We start from the raw sequence: 22,025 nt of genomic DNA, 5'->3' as shown, positions 1-22,025 counted from the left end.
ACGTTTTTATAAATGTCAATTTGTAAATTTTTATAATTTTAATTATAATAGCGGACGGATTTCTGTACAAAATATCAGAATATCAAGGTAAATATAGGTTTTTAAGTTTATTAAAAAAAACATACATCATTTTCCAATAGCAATAGAAACCTCTCAATGTGGGCGATAATGTTTGAAAGATGTCCTTTGAAAAATCTCCCATTTTCAGATTGTATTTGTTTTCTTCAGGGTTGCTGATTCTTGAGCGGAGTGGATAGCCAATACAACCAGAGTAAAGGTAACACAAAGTCAACAGTGCTTTGATCAGACACCATTAAAAAGGTCTGGATGCTGTTTATTATATGTTTATCTGTATGTGAAGCAATAAAAAAAAAAAAAAAAAAAAAAAAAGGTCTGGATGTTTTTGTCCACCGGGGTATAGGCCTACATGCCATCGGCTACCAACAGCTGAAGACAAGCGAACTATAGCAGCAGCAAAAATGAGAAAGTTTACAAACGAGAGGCGGCCATGCGGCCTATTAGACAGTTTATCTTGGGCTGGGATGGGTGACGTGCATCTCTGTCATTACACACAGACTCGTAGCAAAATAAACACATCATACTATATACAAGTATTTACATGATATTCATAGTAACAATTAGAAACTTATTAACATGTTGATTTCCTAAATGAACTAAGGTGTTTCACTCGGTTAGAAACCCGTGAGGCTGCAGAGCTGAACTAATAACTGAATTAATAAGAGAAACTTATTTTACAACATATATATAGAAGCACAGGAGCCACAGAGCGACATAAAGCTCGGATTCTTAAAGAGACACTGCACAATTACTGTAAATGTGTCATAGACAATTACAACATATACAGTGAGGGAAAAAAGTATTTGATCCCCTGCTGATTTTGTATGTTTGCCCACTGACAAAGAAATGATCAGTCTATAATTTTAATGGTAGGTGTATTTTAACAGTGAGAGACAGAATAACAACACAAAAATCCAGAAAAACGCATTTCAAAAAAGTTATAAATTGATTTGCATGTTAATGAGGGAAATAAGTATTTGACCCCTTCGACTTAGTACTTGGTGACAAAACCCTTGTTGCCAATCACAGAGGTCAGACGTTTCTTGTAGTTGGCCACCAGGTTTGCACACATCTCAGGAGGGATTCTGTCCCACTCCTCTTTGCAGATCCTCTCCAAGTCATTAAGGTTTCAAGGCTGACGTTTGGCAACTCGAACCTTCAGCTCCCTCCACAGATGTTCTATGGGATTAAGGTCTGGAGACTGGCTAGGCCACTCCAGGACCTTATGTGCTTCTTCTTGAGCCACTCCTTTGTTGCCTTGGCTGTGTGTTTTGGGTCATTGCTGGAATACCCATCCACAACCCATTTTCAATGCCCTGGCTGAGGGAAGGAGGTTCTCACCCAAGATTTGACGGTACATGGCCCCATCCATTGTCCCTTTGATGCGGTGCAGTTGTCCTGTCCCCTTAGCAGAAAAACACCCCCAAAGCATATGTTTCCACCTCCATGTTTGACGGTGGGGATGGTGTTCTTGGGGTCATTCCTCCTCCTCCAAACACGGCGAGTTGAGTTGATGCCAAAGAGCTCGATTTTGGTCTCATCTGACCACAACACTTTCACCCAGTTCTCCTCTGAATCATTCAGATGTTCATTGGCAAACTTCAGATGGGCCTGTACATGTGCTTTCTTGAGCAGGGGGACCTTGCGGGCGCTGCAGGATTTCAGTCCTTCACGGCATAGTGTGTTACCAATTGTTTTCTTGGTGACTATGGTCCCAGCTGCCTTGAGATCATTAACAAGATCCTCCTGTGTAGTTCTGGGATGATTCCTCACCGTTCTCATGATCATTGAAACTCCACGAGGTAAGATCTTGCATGGAGCCCCAGACCGAGGGAGACTGACAGTTATTTTGTGTTCCATTTGCGAATAATCGCACCAACTGTTGTCACCTTCTCACCAAGCTGCTTGGCGATGGTCTTGTAGCCCATTCCAGCCTTGTGTAGGTCTACAATCTTGTCCCTGACATCTTTGGACAGCTCTTAGGATTAGGAGCAGTCCCTTTAAGAGAGTGCTCCAAATCTCAGCTTGTTACCTGTATAAAAGACACCTGGGAGCGAGAAATCTTGCTGATTGATAAGGGATCAAATACTTTTTTCCCTCACTGTATGTCTTCTAAATAATAACAAGGGGAACAAGCTAACTGGCTCGTACACTATAAACACAGCAATACACTGATGCTATTGCTTTTAACAATTATTTCAGAAGTAACCATAGCAGTAGCAGTAGCAATAATAATAATAATAACAATAATAACAATAATAATAATAATAATAATAAAAATAATAATAATAATAAAGATTCATGATTAATGTCCAGTTCAAGTCTCACTAAATACACAGTATAGAGAGTATCAGAGTGTAAACAGGAGATTATCTGTGTGTTCAGTGTATCAGCTGTCAGACTGGCTTCAGTCACTGATCTGTTTCATCTACAGAGGCAACAGGAGGCAGAATCACAAGGTCTGCGCTCTCATCCCAGGTGTAGAAGACTGGATAGATCTTCTCTCCCTCATTGATCTGCATGTCAGTGAAGGTGTAGATATGATCCCTGGACTCCACTCTGTAAAAGGAGACCCGTCTCTCCTCAATATCCACACACACCCCCAGCATCCTGGGCAGCAGACTCTGAGGGAGGGGGGTCTCAGGGTCAGTGAGAGCAGAGGGAGAAGATGAGTCACATCTCAGACCCCAGTAGCCCTGCTGGGGAGTGAATCTGAAGTATCCTCTCCTCTGGGCAGACTCTCTGGTGATTCCTATTCCCCAGTCTACATTCACCTCCACCACCCAGTAGTGTCTCCCTGAGGTGAAGCTCTCTCTGCTCATGACACAGGACCAGTGATTAAATCTCTGTGGATTGTCAGGGAGACACTGCCACTCTCCCTGTCTCACTCTCTTCCCATCCTCAGACAGGGTCAGTCTACAGTGTGCTGTATCAGGGTCCAGAGTCACGTCAGCTGTGGGAAAACAATAGAAAACATTGGGAGTACAGACACAACAGACTCTACGGCACTGTCTCAGTGACAGGGGGTCAGTGAGGATTATTAAGGGCTCTGAGCGGCTCTACAGCACTGTCTCAGTGACAGGGGGTCAGTGAGGATTATTTAGGGCTCTGAGCGGCTCTACAGCACTGTCTCAGTGACAGGGGGTCAGTGATGATTATTAAGGGCTCTGAGTGACTCTACAGCACTGTCTCAGTGACAGGGGGTCAGTGAGGATTATTAAGGGCTCTGAGCGACTCTACAACACTGTCTCAGTGACAGGGGGTCAGTGAGGATTGTTAAGGGCTCTGATCTGAGGGAACAGAGTCAGAGATGATCCTCCTGAAAAGAGACTCTCAGCAACAGTCAGGAGCAGAGCCAGGGAGGCGGGGGACTCTTGCTGTGCTGCACTTTATTTCTGTTATGGCATTGCCAATTAATGAATGGTGATACATGATACACTAGTTTAGGGTTAGCATACATCCACTTTTTACCAGACTTTTTCGGTCATTTAATTTCCGTCATGTCGTATTTTTTAATGATCTAAAAATGTCCGGGATTTGCCTGCTCGTCCTTTTTCCAGCACTGAGCTACAGACCCGGTGCGAGTTTAACCCTTGCGCTCTGGCAGCGCTGCAGCTTGATTAGACATGAATGATGTGTGAGGTGATTGTGTTTGCCTGTGTCAAGCCTTTCTGAACAGTTATTGGTTGTTAATAAATGACTGGCGTCTGTAAAGACCACAACAACCAATCAGGAAGGTTCTATTTCGTTGGGGCATTAACAATCTACAAATGGAGAATTAGGTTGAGAGGTGAAGGGATTGTGTGAGTGAGAGGACAGAGTTTGACAGGGCAGTGAAAAGTCGATTATGAACAGAAAATCAACAGGATGTTTTAGAGAAACAATGATAGCACTGACAGGCACAGGTCACAGCAGACTGGACATATTCTCACACCTTGGGAGGGAGGGCCATCCTGACCAGCCTTGTGAGTTTATTGTCTAATACAGCTTAAATTAGCCGGTTTGTTGTGTCGTTGCCACTGGACTCTCGGACAAGCCAGCTGAGAAGTCGCTCAAGTCGCCGCAGCTAAGTATCGCTTTCTCTCATGTTTCCTCGTTTAGTTAGGTTACATAGACTGTTTACGTGGTTTGTTGTTCAGCTACGAATTGTATCTCTTGCACCTGTATTGTCGGAAAAGCAACGACTGTTTGTTAGTGAATTTAGTCAGTAACCCAGCGCACTCGTCACGTCCTGTCTGCAATCAGAAGCGTTACACTGTGTAGGCTGTGATTATTTAGCATTTGTTTAACATTATTAGGAGCTATTGTTCAGTGTAACTGCGTGTACCTGGCACCGTCTTTGTCTGTATTCAGATATTAAGCGGCCAGTAATTGTGCTATTAGCAGTCCTGCGTGGGAGGGAGGGCCATCCTGACCAGCCTTGTGTCATTCAACGCAACACAGGTGTTTGTGTCCCAATTAATTACATGTGACGTATTTAACAGCCCCGTAGCCCTCAGCGCCAGCAGCCTCAGTGCCACCTTTCTGAAGGGCCCCAATTACAAAGGGCAGGGACTCTAGCTGTGGGGACTCCTGTGAGGTGACGCCACACACAGCAACAACAGGCAACAGGCAACAGTCTCTCCGATTCCTGTCCTGTTCTCTCCTTCCTCTCGGCGTGCAGCGTGCACCATTGTTTTCCTAATCCCTCCAACCTCATCTCTCTGCCTCTCCCCCCCTCCTCCTCCCTCCCTGCTACCCCACTCTCTGGAGGCCTATGGAACTGCCACTCAGCTTCCAACAAGGCCGACTTCATCTCTGCCTTCGCTTCCCACCAGTCTCTGGATTTCCTCGCTCTCACTGAGACATGGATCTCCCAGACAACTCTACCACTCCTGCTGCCTTATCTTCTCTCTTCGTCCTGTCCCACTCTCCTCGTCTTACTGGGCAGGGAGGAGGAACAGGGCTCCTGCTCTCCCCTTCTCTCCTCTTCTCTGTCCCACCCTCTCTCTCCTCTATCTCGACCCACAGCTTTGAATTCCATGCAGTGGAAATCACCTCTCCCTCTCACCTCTTCCTTCTAGTTCTCTACCGTCCCCCTGGTCCACTCACCTCCTTCCTGGATGAACTCAACTTTCTTCTCTCCTCTCTCCCCTCGCTGTCCTCGCCTACCATCCTCCTGGGAGACTTCAACGTTCACCTCTCCAACCCTTCCCACTGTGCCGGATTTCTTCCTCTCCTTCACTCTTTTAACTTCTCTCTCTCCCCATCTCCCCCCACTCACAGGGCTGGCCGCCAGCTAGATCTTCTCTAGAGGCTGCTCCCCTTCGACACTCTCCGTGACACCCATGGACATCTCGGACCACCACTTCATCTCCTTCTCCCTTTCCCTTCCCTCCCTCCCCTCTCCACCCACTCCCTCTGTCACCTTCCGCCGTAATCTCCGCTCTGTCTCCCCCTCCACCCTTGCCTCTACTGCCCTCACTCTCTTGCCTTCCATTGATTGTTTTTCAAATCTACCTGTCAACTGTGCTACTTCATCTTTGTTCTCCTCCCTCACCTCCTCCCTTGACTCTCTCTGTCCTCTCACGTCTCGTCTTGCCCGTCCCTCCCCTCCTCAGCCTTGGCTCTCTGCTGTCCTCTGTGCAACCCGAACTAGTCTGTGTGCTGCTGAACAAAAGTGGAAAAGGACCAAACTCCCAGCCGCCCTTGATCTCTACCGCTCCCTACTGTCCACATTCTCGTCTTCTCTCACCTCAGCCAAGAAGTCTTACTTCCAATCTCTCTTCGAATCCACTATCAACAACCCTCGCAACCTCTTCTCCACCTTCTCCTCCCTCCTTGCCCCCCCTCCCCCTCCTCCTCCCTCATCTCTCACTGCCGATGACTTTGCCTCCTTCTTCTCCTCCAAGATTGCAGACATCCACAGGCTCTTCAATACTCCACCCTCATCTCCCATCACACCAAAACCTCCCACCGACCAAGCTGCCTTTTCTTCATTCTCGCCTCTCTCAGATGCTGAAGTTTCTGCTCTCCTCTTATGTCACAAACCCACTACATGCGACCTGGACCCTCTCCCTTCTCGTCTCTTCCAAGCAACTGCTCCTGATCTTCTCCCCTTCATCTCCTCCCTTCTCAACTCCTCACTCCTCTCTGGCTGTTTCCCCTCTGCATTTAAACAAGCTGCTGTCATCCCACTGCTCAAGAAACCAACCCTCGATGCCACCTCTCCTCAGAACTACCGCACTGTCTCCCTACTTCCTTTCCTCTCCAAGACTCTTGAGCGGGCGGTCCACCGTCAGCTCTCGGACTTTCCATCTCAACACTCACTGCTTGATCCTCTGCAATCTGGCTTCCGCACAGCTCACTCCACTGAGACGGCTCTCCTGGCTGTCACTGACTCCCTCAGCCGTGCTCGAGCAGCCTCCCTCTCCTCAGTCCTCATCCTCCTTGACCTCTCTGCAGCATTTGACACCGTCGATCACTCTATCCTCCTCTCCTGCCTCGCCAAACTTGGGATCTCTGGGACTGCTCTCACCTGGTTCTCCTCCTACCTCAGCAACCGGTCCTACCAAGTGACATGGCGAGGCTCCTCATCCACCCCCCAACCTCTCCTCACAGGTGTTCCCCAAGGCTCTGTCCTGGGCCCGCTCCTGTTCTCTCTCTACACTCGCTCCCTGGGCCCACTCATAGCTTCACACGGCTTCTCCTACCACTTCTACACTGATGATGCTCAGATCTTCCTATCCTTTCCCTCTTCTGACCCTCTCATCCCCTCACGCATCTCTTCCTGCTTGTCTGCCATTTCTGCCTGGATGCATTTGCACCACCTCAAGCTCAACCTCTCCAAATCAGATCTCCTCTTTTTCCCCACCTCTTCCTCACCTTCTGCTGACCTCCCCATCTCGATCCCCCTGGAATCCACCACACTCTCTCCTTCTTCTTCCGCTAAAAATCTAGGAGTCACCCTCGATCCTGCGCTCTCCTACATCCAGCATATCACCACGCTGACACGCACGTGTAGATTCTGAGCAACATACGCCGGATCCGCCCCTTCCTCACCGACTACTCAACTCAGCTACTCGTCCAGTCACTGGTCCTCTCCCGCCTGGACTACTGCAACTCCCTCCTGGCTGGCCTGCCTGCATCCACTACCCGCCGCTCCAGCTCATCCAGAACTCTGCGGCTCGTCTGGTATTCTCTCTGCCACGATTCGCACACGCTACTCCACTGCTCCGCTCCCTCCACTGGCTCCCGATAGCGGCACGCATCCAATTCAAGACTCTGACCCTCACCTTCCGCTGTCTTGACCACACTGCACCAAGCTGCCTTCAGTCACTCGTCTTTCCATACATCCCCACCAGACCACTGCGCTCCTCCAGTGCCAGAAGGCTAACTCTGCCTCCTCTCCACTCCCCTTCCTCCAGAGCCGCTCCTTCTCATCCCTGGCCCCTAAGTGGTGGAACGACCTGCCCACCGAAGTCAAAACAGCAGAGTCCCTGACCTCATTCCGGCGCTTATCAAGACGCATCTCTTCCCACAGCACTTGTAATATTAGTCCTCTATCCCTGCTAGATTGCACCTCAGCTTATTATGCTCCTCGTGTTCTTGATTGTTTTCCTCCTTGCTCCCTTTCCCGTAGCCCTTGTCTGTAACCCTACATCTTGACAGCACTTAGCGTTCACCGTCCAGGATTTGGAAGTCTTTTACTGTACTTGCATAAATTGTAATTGGAATTTGTAAAATGTATTTTTGAATTGCTGTATTTTAGCTAAGTTGAATTTGTAATGATTGCCTTGTATGTAATGATTCTCTGTATTTTGCACTTATGTTGTAAGTCGCCCTGGATAAGGGCGTCTGCCAAGAAATAAAAATAATAATAAATAATAATAACCTTCTCACATCACTAGTGTTTAGTTGTTGCTGTTTCTTCAGAGTTGTATTTGTACTCTATTACCTTGTTATAGTGTTAAAATGTATTTTCATTTAATCACGTTCTGCAAAGTTAATACTTTTTATATATTTTTATTATATATATTATTAACTGAAAGAAACATGCTATTATTTTTTAGAAGAAATACTAACTGTTCATGTTATTTATTGCTTGTTATTGATATAAATTATGTTTTAGCTCACAAGTGTTTGCAACCCACCACCTTTTGGAGTGTCCACTTTATTGACAGTTCAGATATGGTAACCCTAGCTAGCTCTGGTTATCTCAACTCATTCAGTGGAGCAGTAACTTTAGCTAATGGGTTAAAAGGGGCTTCTTAATGTACAGTGTTAGAGATGCATTCCAGTGATTTTGGGGGGTTGTATACCCATTCTGTCCCATCAGGAATTTTCTTTATTTGTGCATATTGAGGGGACCCTATTTTGTTCACTAATACTATTCTCTCTTGCACTGAACAAATGCTCAGGGATGTGTCCATATTGAAGCACTTTTCAGGGTGAGGCAGGTGGAGAAATTGTCTACATTGTCTATTGTGTTCATGGTAATAAGGAATCACTTATCTATTGTGTTAATGTCAATTTTAAAATATTTGTTTCAATAGCAAATGGTAGCAAATATGGTTGTACATTTCTGCTGGATTGTTATGAATAGCCCAGCTTATCCTTGTAATTTGCTTAAATCTTATCTTAGAAACTACATTTTTAAAACCCATTTTACAAAAGAATCTGCCCGGGGAAGCATGCTCCCGGACCCCCCTAGCAAATGTAGGCCCCTATGTAATAATCATGGCCACCTTATGGCCCCCCCATCTCTAAAATCCTAGAATTGCCCCTGGCAGCGGTCTTCAAGAGTCTAGACTGTTAGAGACACAATCACTGTTGGGTATTCAGTGCTGGAGAAGGGAGGCCTCACCTGGACAGAGAGGGAAACTACAATCTGTCCATTCAATTAGCAAAGCAACATGATACAAATCAACCAAACAGTAACCAAACTGTGTAGTGCTTGTGTGCTGTACTGTGGTGTGGAGCTCTACTCTTATTGATATTTAAAAATAAAATAAAAATAATAATGTTTAACTAACCCCGGGTCCGCAGTAGTTTAGGACTGCTTTAAGACATACTATTCAGTTGTCCTTTACAATTTGCATTTTATAGTTACTCAGAATGAACCAAGATATTGTGTCTATCACTGGCCTATTGCCTGTAAGAGTCTATTAGTGCAGAAAACACATGAGCTCATATTGTACCAGTGCAGGGGGGGAGGGTGACAGGGTGGGGGTGAAGGGGTGGCGGAGAGATTGGCAAGGGGGCAAAGTTCGGTTTTGGCAAAACCAGTCTGCATAAGCTATACTCATTCAGGATCTACGACCCCACTTTGGACTTGAGACGCTGATCTGTGAACTGACCTGCACCGGACAACAACGACATTTACGCATAATGATCCTACCTGAAAACGACAGAGTTTGCCTACCGCCCTGGACTACCATCTTTGGATGAAGTCAGGGAACTGAGTAGTGGCCCAATCGCAGATAGGAAACACGAAGAACGGTGAAGTGCCCTGACTCAGGCTAGGTGTTATTTTTCTTTTTACAGCCCTTGTAAAGGCTTGACTTGATCCTTGAACCCCAGCTACCTGATGCCTCTGGGTGTAATATCTGCACACCAGATCCCGGACACCCCCCCCCCCCCCCCCTGCACACTGTGCCAAAATCTAGCTGGGCTGAAAAGACAGTCACTGTGTTTCTCACCCCTGTCCCAGGAAGAAGACCCTGTCTCTCCAGTCAATCACACACCCTTGTTAAAAAATGAACCAGGCTCAATTTATGAACTGGTGTTGAAATGGGTTTGCTGTAGAACAGCTCAGACACCACTAAGCCATTGGCTGCCTGTCTGCACTCCTGTCTGAGTCGTACAGAGAGACGTCATTATTATCAGCCCTGTGCTGGAGGACACAGAGCTCACAGCTGAACTCCCTCCCCTCTGTCACCATGAGAAGACCATTTAGGGACATTATAATGACTATACGTGCATCTCCATGTTCTGGGAAAAGCCCTCTAATTCAGTTATTTCAGAGTATCCTAGTGAATTCCCCACCATAATTAACAAAATCATTAGCCCCTTTCACACTCAAATACCAGCAAAAATCAGGCATTTTACAGATACATGTTTGAAGTTGTAGCCTATTCTGATTGGTTATGCCACTTAGCAAACGTACTGCATCACAACAGTGCAAGGTGGGAAATTCCTGGTGTCAATATGCCAGCTTCAACCCTTTCACACAGACCTTTCTAGCAACAAAATGCCACAAAAAAGGCTGCAAATGTTTCACTGTGAATGTGGCTATTGATACATGTATGTGCAAGTGTCTCAAACACCAGTGAATATCCGTCTCCCAAATCTCACAAACAGAACACTTACCCCAAACTCTGTGAAGACCTGAAAATATGAGAAGACAATCCATTACACTCACAATGACAGCTATAATATCCTACGGTAAGATATTATTTGTTAGAATATATTTTTCTATGGGAAATTCTATACCATCTGGTTTGGTAGAGGAAACAGACCTCCTCCCTTTTATCTGGTAGCCCCTGGTAACCCTATCTTTATGACCAGAGATCAAAAGGGACCTGTCCTCTGATTGGCTCCTAGCCAAATTCGAAATGACCCCCACTTCTAAATTACTTTAACATAAGGCACCCAAGTCATGGTGGTTGCAAAATGCTATTGGTTGGAAGGAAACCTTATAAAAGGGAAAACAAAGAGAATTTGAGTTCTCTTAACTTCTTCATCCTGCAATGACACACAAGACTGAGCTGGAGAGGAGAGACAGAGAGAGACACACCGCTTCCTGCCTGACCAGACTGGCCTATAAGCTGTACTGTGAGGAGAAAGAAGAAAATGGGTATTATCTGTTTCTTACTGTAATCCAGCAGAAGCTTAATATTACTTATTTTCAGTAATATAATTGAATGATATTAGTTTCCTATTTTTGTCAAAATAAATGATTATTGCACATCTATGACTTGACCGCATCTTCCCTCTAACAAGAATCTTAAAAGAGAAACCAATTGACTATGAGTTTTCAGTTCAACTATTTATTTAGATTGACTGAGAAACCAAGCATTCCAAATTCTCTTACACTACCATGCTATATCCTCCCTATTTGGAGTTTATATAAAATCAGAACCCCAGGAACAATCAAATGGTTTCCTTGTTTAGTTATTCAAATAAAACCAAACCAGGAAATATTTGATGTTCACTCACTTCAGTTCAAATTTTGTAACGTTAAAGTGTTTAAAAAAAACACAAAAGATAACATTTTTATCTCTACATAAAACACAATTTTAAATGTTTGCTTTAAGGGCTGGGTATCTGCACTGATCTCCTGATTCGATTTGATTTCGATTCGATTTCAAAATAATTTGGGAATAGTGATAATTACAATACCAATATTGCTTATGAGAGAGATTCTCTGAGCATTAATGATAATTAACTGCACAGGGAACCCTCTAACCTATGAATATTAAACATTGACAATCAGGCCCAAAATATTACATTAAATTGCTTTTTATTTAAAAAATATCAATAACCAAAATAAACTGCTTAAAAAAAAAAGAATTTTAATCAAACTATAAAAGTACCTAATTTATAAACTACCATGAAATAATGGCAAATTAACCAAGGCTCTGAGTTGGGTGTTGAAGAACTGCATTACTTTCCTTGTGTGTCTGTGTAAACAAGGTCACTGTCTCACTGTGCTACGGTACTGTGCTATAGTTCAACGCTGATCAGTGGCGTGCACAGACATTGTAGGGGGCATGGGCTCAAGCCCAAAAAAGGACACCCTGTGTTCACCCTGTGTTAAGTGCGCTCCGGGGGGCAGGTGCTCGGGAAAAAGGGCACTTGGGAAGTCTTACGGAAAAAGGGCATGTGCTCTGCAAAGGTTGAGCCTTACCTGTACACGTGCCTGACCCTGATACCTAGAAGAACAGGGTCTGATAACAACCAGTTTTCACCAGCAATTTGGGTTTCATACAGCATACAAACCCCCCTTATATTAAACATTACGTATGCCTTATTTCTCACAGGTTTGACTATACACTCACCTAAAGGATTATTAGGAACACCTGTTCAATTTCTCATTAATGCAATTATCTAACCAACCAATCACATGGCAGTTGCTTCAATGCATTTAGGGGTGTGGTCCTGGTCAAGACAATCTCCTGAACTCCAAACTGAATGTCTGAATGGGAAAGAAAGGTGATTTAAGCAATTTTGAGCGTGGCATGGTTGTTGGTGCCAGACGGGCCGGTCTGAGTATTTCACAATCTGCTCAGTTACTGGGATTTTCACGCACAACCATTTCTAGGGTTTACAAAGAATGGTGTGAAAAGGGAAAAACATCCAATATGCGGCAGTCCTGTGGGCGAAAATGCCTTGTTGATGCTAGAGGTCAGAGGTGAATGGGCCGACTGATTCAAGCTGATAGAAGAGCAACTTTGACTGAAATAACCACTCGTTACAACCGAGGTATGCAGCAAAGCATTTGTGAAGCCACAACACGTACAACCTTGAGGCGGATGGGCTACAACAGCAGAAGACCCCACCGGGTACCACTCATCTCCACTACAAATAGGAAAAAGAGGCTACAATTTGCACAAGCTCACCAAAATTGGACAGTTGAAGACTGGAAAAATGTTGCCTGGTCTGGTGAGTCTCGATTTCTGTTGAGACATTCAGATGGTAGAGTCAGAATTTGGCGTAAACAGAATGAGAACATGGATCCATCATGCCTTGTTACCACTGTGCAGGCTGGTGGTGGTGGTGTAATGGTGTGGGGGATGTTTTCTTGGCACACTTTAGGCCCCTTAGTGCCAATTGGGCATCGTTTAAATGCCACGGCCTACCTGAGCATTGTTTCTGACCATGTCCATCCCTTTATGACCACCATGTACCCATCCTCTGATGGCTACTTCCAGCAGGATAATGCACCATGTCACAAAGGTCGAATCATTTCAAATTGGTTTCTTGAACATGACAATGAGTTCACTGTACTAAACTGGCCCCCACAGTCACCAGATCTCAACCCAATAGAGCATCTTTGGGATGTGGTGGAACGGGAGCTTCGTGCCCTGGATGTGCATCCCACAAATCTCCATCAACTGCAAGATGCTATCCTATCAATATGGGCCAACATTTCTAAAGAATGCTTTCAGCACCTTGTTGAATCAATGCCACGTAGAATTAAGGCAGTTCTGAAGGCGAAAGGGGGTCAAACACAGTATTAGTATGGTGTTCCTAATAATCCTTTAGGTGAGTGTATATGGGTATTACTAAGCAGTTGTCAGGCAGAAACCGAACTTGCACTCAGGGGACAGGCATGTGGGCTCTGTTATCTTTCTCTCCTGTCTGGTCTGCATAAGAGTGCCTGTAGTTTGTAACTTCTCTAAGACTATTCTTGAGATCGCCTCTTGAACCTCTTCCCTACAGCTGCTTGTAATAAAAACCTCTCTCTGGATTTCTGCCACTCTTCAGGTGTCTTTCAAAATAGTGCAGGTTGTCCACTTTAATAATAATTAACTACACACACACTCCTTAAATTTAGCTACCTGATGTATTATCACTCAAAAGCAACATTTTCTATTTCACTATAGTCTGAAAACAATCGGTAAAGTAAGCATATCTCAACTTTCAAAATAGAGCAAGGCTAAGTTTAGAGTGTGTGTGAAACAACTAAGCGTATTGAAGGGGGGGAGGGGGGGCCATCACGTATTGGTGGGGGTGCTTGTGGATCGGGTGTAGCCGTGGCAAAGGAGAGCGGGGGGCAGTACATATGCGCTTGTGCTCTAAAGTTTCTTTGTGTTGATTTTATTTTTTGTGCACGTACACTACCGGTCAAAAGTTTTAGAACACCTACATTTTTCCAGTTTTTATTGAAATTTAAGCATAGAACAAATAAACAATTGGGGATAAAAATAAATCATGGAATCATTTTGTTTAACAAAATGTAAGCCCTTAAGCTGACAAACCCCTCTGGTACCCTTAAAAGGGAACCAAATTCATGTGCTTCTCTTTAATCCCATGTGTACTCTTCACTGGTGTGTTGTTTGCAGAATGTTTGGTATCTCATGAAAGCTGAGACTCTCAGCTTATTAACAATGTGAAGCATTCTCTGATGTGAAAACTTTGGTTATAATACACCCCCCCCTCTGCATTCTGAAATGGGGGGGTGGGGGGATACTTGATCTGAGTAGGTATACAAAATCTCTGAAAATATTGACAATTGTGACGTTCTGGAACCAGACAGTCTACTGATAAAAACAAGACCATCCACGTTTTGATAGAAGCAACACACACCCGTAGAGAGCTCAAAATGTCAAGATGGAAAACTCTGTTTACAGTGTACTAATACACAACGATTTTATATAATTGGATCTGAACTTCTCTGTGTTTGATAGAACATCAAATAATATATACTGGATTTATTGTCAGTTTGTACTGAACAAAACAGAACCCCCCAGGATCTGAATGATGGCAGGCAACATGGAAACTGTAAATCGGATGTGTTTGAGAATGAAACATGCTGGTAGCCAAGAGAATAAGCTTTCAAACGATGTATGCATTGTAGGAATACAGTGTAACTTCTATGCACAGGAGCTGCACGTAACACTGACAGATAATGCTTAAGGGGTGTACTAACACAGTATATAACTCTGAAATGTACAATAATTTTCAGTTTAACTCTGGCAGTTTTCTGCTTACCTTTGTACCATTTCAGGTTATTCACTAGACTTGAACTGGTTAAATGTCAATAAAAACTGGAAAAATTAGGGTGTTCTAAAACTTTTGAATGGTAGTGTATATGTCGGCCAGACGGCACCTTTTCTTCATTTATTTAGAAAATTCATAGATTTATAAGATAGATATCAGGATTTTAAGAATTGATACCAGATAGTCCAAATGAGAATCCCAATTAATTGGAAAATCTATAGTTTAACCTAACCCTATTTGCTTTATAGTTCTCTGTAAGAAAACAATGGAGTGATACCTTTTTTGTAGTGTGTACAGTAGTTAATTAATAGTAATTGCAGAAAACTATTCCACCATTTATTAATTTACTTACCTTTGAACAGCCACATTTTCTCCTTCTCTGCAAAGAGACACAAGGAGTGGAATCAATTACTCAATACAGCGATTTCATGTTCAGAACAGAAAGTGATTTTAATTGAGTAATTGGGGAGTTATTTAGACTAGACTCTAGACTCTCTAGACTCTAGAGTATTGTATTCCCCTTTAGAACACTGTTTGTTACCTGAGAATGTGCACTGTCTGTAATAATAACGTGTGCTTGTGTGACTGGTTGCGCACCCCTGTGTTAGACGCACAATTATAAGTGCTGTCTGCCCTTGAGTAAATGATTGATTGACAGGTATGTGGTTTTTGTCCTTCACCTCAAGGCAAGATCGATCGATCGATCTGTTGGCTCCCCAGGCAAGCCCCACCACTGTACAATGTGAGCTCTGCCTCCGATTCAGGAGCTCCACTGGGTAAGGTCACAGCAGCTCATGCTTGTTGGCTGTCCTGCTTTATGTAGATATGCTTTGCAATTGTTTGTTACAGACACTGTGCTGTGTTGCTTTGGTTTTGTGTTTAAAGAGAAGGAATCCTGATTTTATTGACAATAAATCTGTGTTTCACCATAAAGTTGTCCTGTTACTGCCTCTTTGGTAACCAACGTGACTACCATCCACACCATGTATGAGTATGAACATGTATGAGCATTTTTCATACTCCTGATATATTGTCAATTAAGAAATCAAACCCACCCTCTCCCAATAATTACATTTCATCAAATGATCAAGTTATTTTAGTTACAAAACAAGTGCAAAACACAATAGGCTAACTCAATTATTATATATGCTTTGGCCATATCACAGTATATTAAACATAACATTCTTATAAACCACTATCATACCCAATCGTGTCAATAAGTTAAGTCAAATTCAAATATCAATTGGAATCAATTGGAAGGTACAGACTGCATACTTTTGATATATTGATCCTAATATTGGAAAGATGATAAGCATTAATATCAATATATCAATTACATCCCAACAATAATGACAATTTATTTTCATATAAACATGATCACTCAGCATATTCCACATGAAAGAAACGCGTTGTGAGTTATTCAATAAAATGAAATTTTAATATATAAAAGTCTGGTCTATATAACTAATAAGTGAGAGTGCGGCTACAAAATGTAATTTTCGTATATATATATCTTATATATATATATATATATATATATATATATATATATATATAAACACACTCTTCAAACCAATTAAGGGAAGACGTAATCATCACAGTATAACTCCAAGTCAATTAATCTTCAGGGATATCAATCTGTCCAGTTAGGAATCCAAAGCGATTGTGAATCAATGTCACCTGTTTTGGTGCACATTAAAGTGACAACAGGTGCACTGGAGATACAACAGCCAAAAAAAGGAATGGTTTTGCAGGTGGTGGCCACAGACAATTGCTCTCTCCTTATCCTTCCTGACTGATTCTCCTCTAGTTTTGCATTTTGCTAGTGTCCTTCACTACTGGTAGCATGAGGCGGTACCTGCAGCACATTCAGGTTGCACAGGTAGTCCAGCAAATCCAGGATGGCACATCCATACGTGCCATCGCAAGAAGGTTTGCTGTGTCTCCCAGTACAGTCTCAAGAGCATGGAAGAGATACCAAGAGACAGGCTATTACACGAGGAGAGCTGGACAGGGCCATAGAAGGGCATCAACCCAGCAGCAGGACCAGTATTTGCTCCTTTGTGTGAGGAGGAACAGGAGGAGCGCTGCCAGAGCCCTATAAAATGACCTCCAGCGGGCTACTTGTGTGCATGTTTCTGACCAAACTGTCAGAAACAGACTCCATGAAGGTGGCATGAGGGCCTGAAGTCCTCTAGTGGGACCTGTGCTCACAGCCCAGCACCATGCAGCTCGATTGGCATTCGCCAGAGAACACCAGAATTGGCAGGTCCGCCATTGGCGCCCCGTTCTCTTCACACATGAGAGCAGGTTCACACTGAGCACATGTGACAGACGTGAAAGAGTCTGGAGACACCGTAGTGAACGTTATGCTGCCTGCAACATCATCCAGCATGACCGGTTTGGCGGTGGGTCAGTGATGGTCTGGGGAGGCATATCCTTGGAGGGTCGCACAGACCTCCACATGCTAGCCAGCGGTACCCTGACTGCTGTTAGGTACCGGGAAGAAATCCTCAGACCCATCGTCAGACCTTACATTGGTGCAGTGGGCCCTGGATTCCTCCTGGTGCAGGACAAGGCCCGGCCTCATGTGGCCAGAGGGTGTAGGCAGCTCCTGGATGACGAAGGCATTGCTGCCATTGACTGGCCCTCACGTTCCCCAGACCTGAATCCAATTGAGAACCTTTGGGATGCTATGTATCAGTGCATCCGACGCCGCCAAGTAGCACCACAGACTGTCCAGGAGCTCACTGATGTCCTGATCCAGGTGTGGGAGGAGATCCTCCAGGACACCATCTGCAGTCTCATCAGGAGCAGCTGGAACAGCCAATTGTTCAATTGGTTTCATTTTCGGTGTGTGTTTGAATCCAGCCCTCAATCGGTTGGTGATTTTGGTTTCCATTTACAGTTGTTATGTCATTTTTTTCTCAACGAATACACAATGTACAGTAAAGATTTTGATCTTTAATATATTTCGTTCATCGAGATCCGATGTGTGATTTAAGTGTTCCTTACATTTTTTTGAGCAATGTATATATATTATTATCAAATGTTTTTGGTTGGTACAGGTATCCAATAATCTGGGTACTCATTGGTACTCTTTAATATACCAGGGTATTTTTAATACTCAAGAACCTTTATAAAAGTTGTGAAATAACCATAAGGTATATGTCTCTGGCAGTGGGAAGTACCTGGGTGTAAAGGGTTACAGTTACAAGACAAATCTACAGTGGGGCTTCTACAGTGTGGGGCTCTCATCTGTGTCAGCAAAGACAACTGTTCAGGGATGATAGCGGTTCTGACTGGAAGTGGTTCCGTCTGTTACTCAATAAACATGTTCCAGCAAACCCTAGCTTGAGAACATGCTTCCCCGCAATCAACAGCTCTCAACACACTGACTGGACTATGGTGCACTGGGAAAATGTAAGATGTCATATTGTTTTTTAACAGGTTCTAACACATGAACACTGATCACTCACTGTCCATTTGTCTCCACTGGATCACCAGAAGAGCAGCTACTGCCACACTGAGCGCTGCCATTAGGAATAAAGACACCATCCACCCAGAGGGGTCAGGGAAGAAGTCCCCTGGAGAACAGAACAGCAGTATTAACAGGCAGGAAGGTGCATATTACTGAGGTTATGCTGTTGGCTACATTGTTAAAAAAAGCTAACCAACACAGTGCAGTCTATTTGCATTGAGCTTTGGCTGTGACAGGGGGTGGGCCAAGATGGTCACAGCACACAGGAGCCTATCAGACACTTTGCTTCAAGGCATAAGGCTTCAAACACTTTCTTTCAATAAAGAAAACAATAATAAAACAGATTACATACCACGCATATGGTAGGGGACTCTCTTTTGAGAAACATTTACATAATAGCTGCCATTTTGGCTCAAGGGGCTTGATATTAACCCTTGTCTGCATCATGCTTTTGGGAAGGTACCAGAGATGGAGTCTTGAGACCCACTCTAATCACAGCCTTATTTATTTAAAATTTAAGGATTACATACATGAATTTCAACCACAAAACAGTCTGATTGTTCATTAATATTTATAACTCACTGGGTATGTGGAGTTGTGGTTCCCAGTTTGGTTCAGGTACTGCACTTCTAATCAGGCAGGTGAAGACATTGGACTCCTGTCTGACTGGGATGAAGCTCCTCAGACTGAGACGCTCCTGACTGTCTCTCTGCACTGTGGTGTTGGACAGTGATGTGACGTCGTGTCCGTCCCTGTCTGTCCAGATCACTGCAGGCTCAGGGTACCAGCCCTCTGACCTGCACTCCAGCCAGCTCTGACCTCCTTCAGAGTGGAGGGACACTGAGGGCCGGCCTGTCAACAGCAACAACAGCTCTCACAACCTTATAAAGGTTTTGTCACAGCTTCACCTGATCCTACCTCAGTTCACCACCAGAGGTCTCTCGCTCCCGAATATTAAACCCTGTGTCTCACATTCCCAGCACCAGTCACTTAACATTCCTTTCACCCATGTGCACTTGTTCCATCTTTCCCCTCTTCCCATTGGTCTATCACTATCTACCAAGTCTTTTCGCTCCCCTCAACACAGTATATATCCCCTTCTGTTTCTCAGTCTCATCGTAAAGTCTTGCATTCTCTTATGAATCATTTCTGAGGATGTATCCTTTATAGCCTACCTATGTTTTGACTCCTGCATTCTCGTTCTCGACTACCTCTCTCGGATCACCCTGTTTAGCCTGTTTGCCCGATTGACTGTTGCTGTTTAGCCTTTCTGGATTCCCCTTTTGGATTTTTTGCCTTTCGCCCTACTTCTTAAAGAGCCTGCAATTGGATCTACCACTGAGGTCGTTACAGGTTTTTCTATCATCTTTCATGTTGAAAGTCGTTCAATATTCTCATGATTTTAAAAATGCAGACAGTAAAACACACAATGGTTTCAGTGTTGGGCTCTTTCAAAGAATGTGAAACAATTTAAAGCATCAGTTTCAGAAAACATCTTGAATATGATAATTACATTAAGGCTATTCATCTTAAACACTGATCAGATCTGCTCAATGGCGGCGGAGTAAATTGTAATATTGAACTACAGTACTGTTGTCAGATGAAACAGTGTGTATGAAAATAAAAAATAATTAAAATTACAGATAAAAATGCTTGTTATAAAACTGATTATTTTGTAAAAAAAATGTTTAAAATATTTTTATAATTTATTCTAAAATTAGACAACCTATAAAAACTGTCTAGATTGAAACTATAAAGATTACAGGAGAGACAGAAATGGATAAATGAAATTAAAAAATAAATAGAAAAACAAAATCTGATAAGGACATTAGCATATCGGATCAGTTATGTCTGGATTACTGTTTGAATTATGCATAGCTCTGTTGGTCTGGTACTGAATTGTTGAATGGAGGGGGTGCTGAAGCATCATCTAGCAGGGGGAACAAAAGCTGTATTTATTTCCTAACCCATTTTTTTTTTCAAGTGTTGTTCAACTCATTAGCTTGGGGAAGTGCGGGCCAGTATAATGGTAGGGGAAACATTGAGTGCAATACTGGAGCAAAACACTCACCTCTGACAACCACATCAGTAAGAGCCTCTTCATAAATGTCTGCAGACTGGACCAGACAGTTGTACCGCCCATCATCAGAGCTGCGCACATCCTTCAGTCTCAGAGACACGTTGCCGTTCCTGAACTCCTCTGGGAAAAGCTCAGCCCTGCCCTTGTAGGACGGGATCTGATTAGCAACGTCATATTGGCTGTTCCAGTATAAACAGACAGGGGCTGAGTGATCTTTTCTGAACCACCTGATCTCCAGGCCCTCAGCACTGATGTTGGGTGAGAGGTAACAGGGCAGAACAGCGTCTTCTCCAGGGTAAACAGAAATGGGATCAGCTGGACCAAGAACCTCAAACCTCTCTGGAGAGACAAATAACACACAGTTGACTGAGTCTCCTTCTGTTACACAAACAAACATGCAGAGACAAGACAAAGCCCTGAGACATTCCTGCAAAGAGCACCATCCCAAATCCAGAGGTAAATTCATAATATTAAACACTTCAGGAACTGGCAAATACACAGTGACAAGTTATATACAGACTGGACCCTATCTACCACTGAGCTACATTTAAAATACAGAGATCAAATCATAACGTAATTCACTTCAGGACCCAAGAAAGATGTTTTTCTGGAGGAAGGGATTTTGTCCACAGTATTGAAATGCAAGAAAGCAAAATAAAAAGCAGGTTTTCCCACAATACTCAATTTCTGTGTCTGTGCTCACTGGTGTGAGCTGTGCAGTGAATGTGTCTCTGGTACAGAAGCTGAAGCTGAGCTGCGCTGGGCTGCTGTGCTGTGTTGAAGCCCTGCTGTTGAGTGTCTGAGCTCAGTTCATTATGGAGAATAAAAGTGTCCTCACTGTACCTGATCCTGACACTGAGGTCTGCTGGAGCAGCAGGACAATCACACAGAGCCACTCTGATTGGTCAGACTTCATCCCAGGGACAGACAGACAGACTCACAGGCCAATCCCAGCTGGAGAGCAGTTTCTCAGAGAGCCCTGTACTCAGGTGAAGAAGAACTGATGAAACAGTAAAGTATAACACTATAAACTGGGGAATACTGCAGTAAATAACATGGCAATTGGTTCTTGAATGTTACAGTTTTCAACATTGATATATATAATTTAAATGTAAAATTATTCTACTTAACGATAAGAAGACACTTCTTACACATTATCCATTAAAGAGGCCTTATATCATAGGCAGAGCACCACCTCTCTTCAGCCAGTGAGACCCACTTGTGAGAATAGCCTGATTTAGTGAAATCATCACTGGGACTCTGCTCACCTGGTTTAAGAAGATCCTAGCGGCTCCAGTCCTCAGCCCAGTTCTTGTGGAACAGACTTGCACGATTAAGTGCTATATTGGTGTCGCTGAATCCAGACAACAGGATTGCTCTGCTGAGAAAACTGTCACTAATAGAAGACAATGACTCTGTTTAAGCCTCCGTCTTGTCAGTTGTACCTTGACCTTCTACTTTCACTTTACCTGAGGTCACCTGTTCAGGCAATAAAGCATTAAGTACAGAGAACACCTACTGATAACAAGTGTCCTTGAGCCACAAAGCAGCAGTTCAGTAAATTAGTGGGAGTGAGCATTTACATGAATATCTTTTACACCACTAAAAGAAAAACATAGTAACTCTAATACCTGAACAGGAACCAAGTATCCAGAGATAAGAACAAAAGAACATAAGAAG

The 22,025-nt window shown here is 43.7% G+C and overlaps 1 protein-coding gene across 2 annotated transcripts; it reads right to left on the bottom strand.

Moving 5' to 3' along the window:
• Nucleotides 1-1,758: 1,758 nt before the first annotated feature.
• LOC136767845 (butyrophilin subfamily 1 member A1-like) lies at nt 1,759-21,748 on the bottom strand. Of its 2 annotated transcripts, none has more exons than XM_066721880.1 (8): nt 21,614-21,748; nt 21,189-21,345; nt 20,337-20,684; nt 18,848-19,117; nt 18,264-18,371; nt 15,137-15,163; nt 10,429-10,446; nt 1,759-3,031 (listed from the first exon to the last, which is right to left on the bottom strand). In XM_066721880.1, exons 2-8 carry the CDS (start codon nt 21,259-21,261, stop codon nt 2,490-2,492), a joined length of 1,386 nt encoding a protein of 461 aa, XP_066577977.1. In that variant the 5' UTR covers nt 21,262-21,345; nt 21,614-21,748; the 3' UTR covers nt 1,759-2,489. The 2 variants fall into 2 exon arrangements, with proteins under 2 accessions (XP_066577977.1, XP_066577978.1); XM_066721881.1 differs by having other exon boundaries at nt 21,189-21,324; nt 21,614-21,740.
• Nucleotides 21,749-22,025: the final 277 nt, after the last annotated feature.

Source organism: Amia ocellicauda, chromosome 14, assembly GCF_036373705.1.
Source record: "Amia ocellicauda isolate fAmiCal2 chromosome 14, fAmiCal2.hap1, whole genome shotgun sequence".
NCBI lineage: Eukaryota > Metazoa > Chordata > Actinopteri > Amiiformes > Amiidae > Amia > Amia ocellicauda.
Note: the sequence above shows the minus strand (reverse complement) of the source record. Positions and strands in the feature narration are given on the sequence as shown.

Coding starts and splice junctions, on each gene's coding strand:
- LOC136767845 (XM_066721880.1), bottom strand. CDS start 21,261: ATGAAGTCTGACCAATCAGAGTGGCTCTGTGTGATTGTCCTGCTGCTC. Junction 19,118..20,336: donor TACTGATGTGGTTGTCAGAG/GTGAGTGTTTTG, acceptor TGCTGTTGACAG/GCCGGCCCTCAGTGTCCCTC. Junction 15,164..18,263: donor CCAGTGGAGACAAATGGACA/GTGAGTGATCAG, acceptor GTCTCTTTGCAG/AGAAGGAGAAAATGTGGCTG.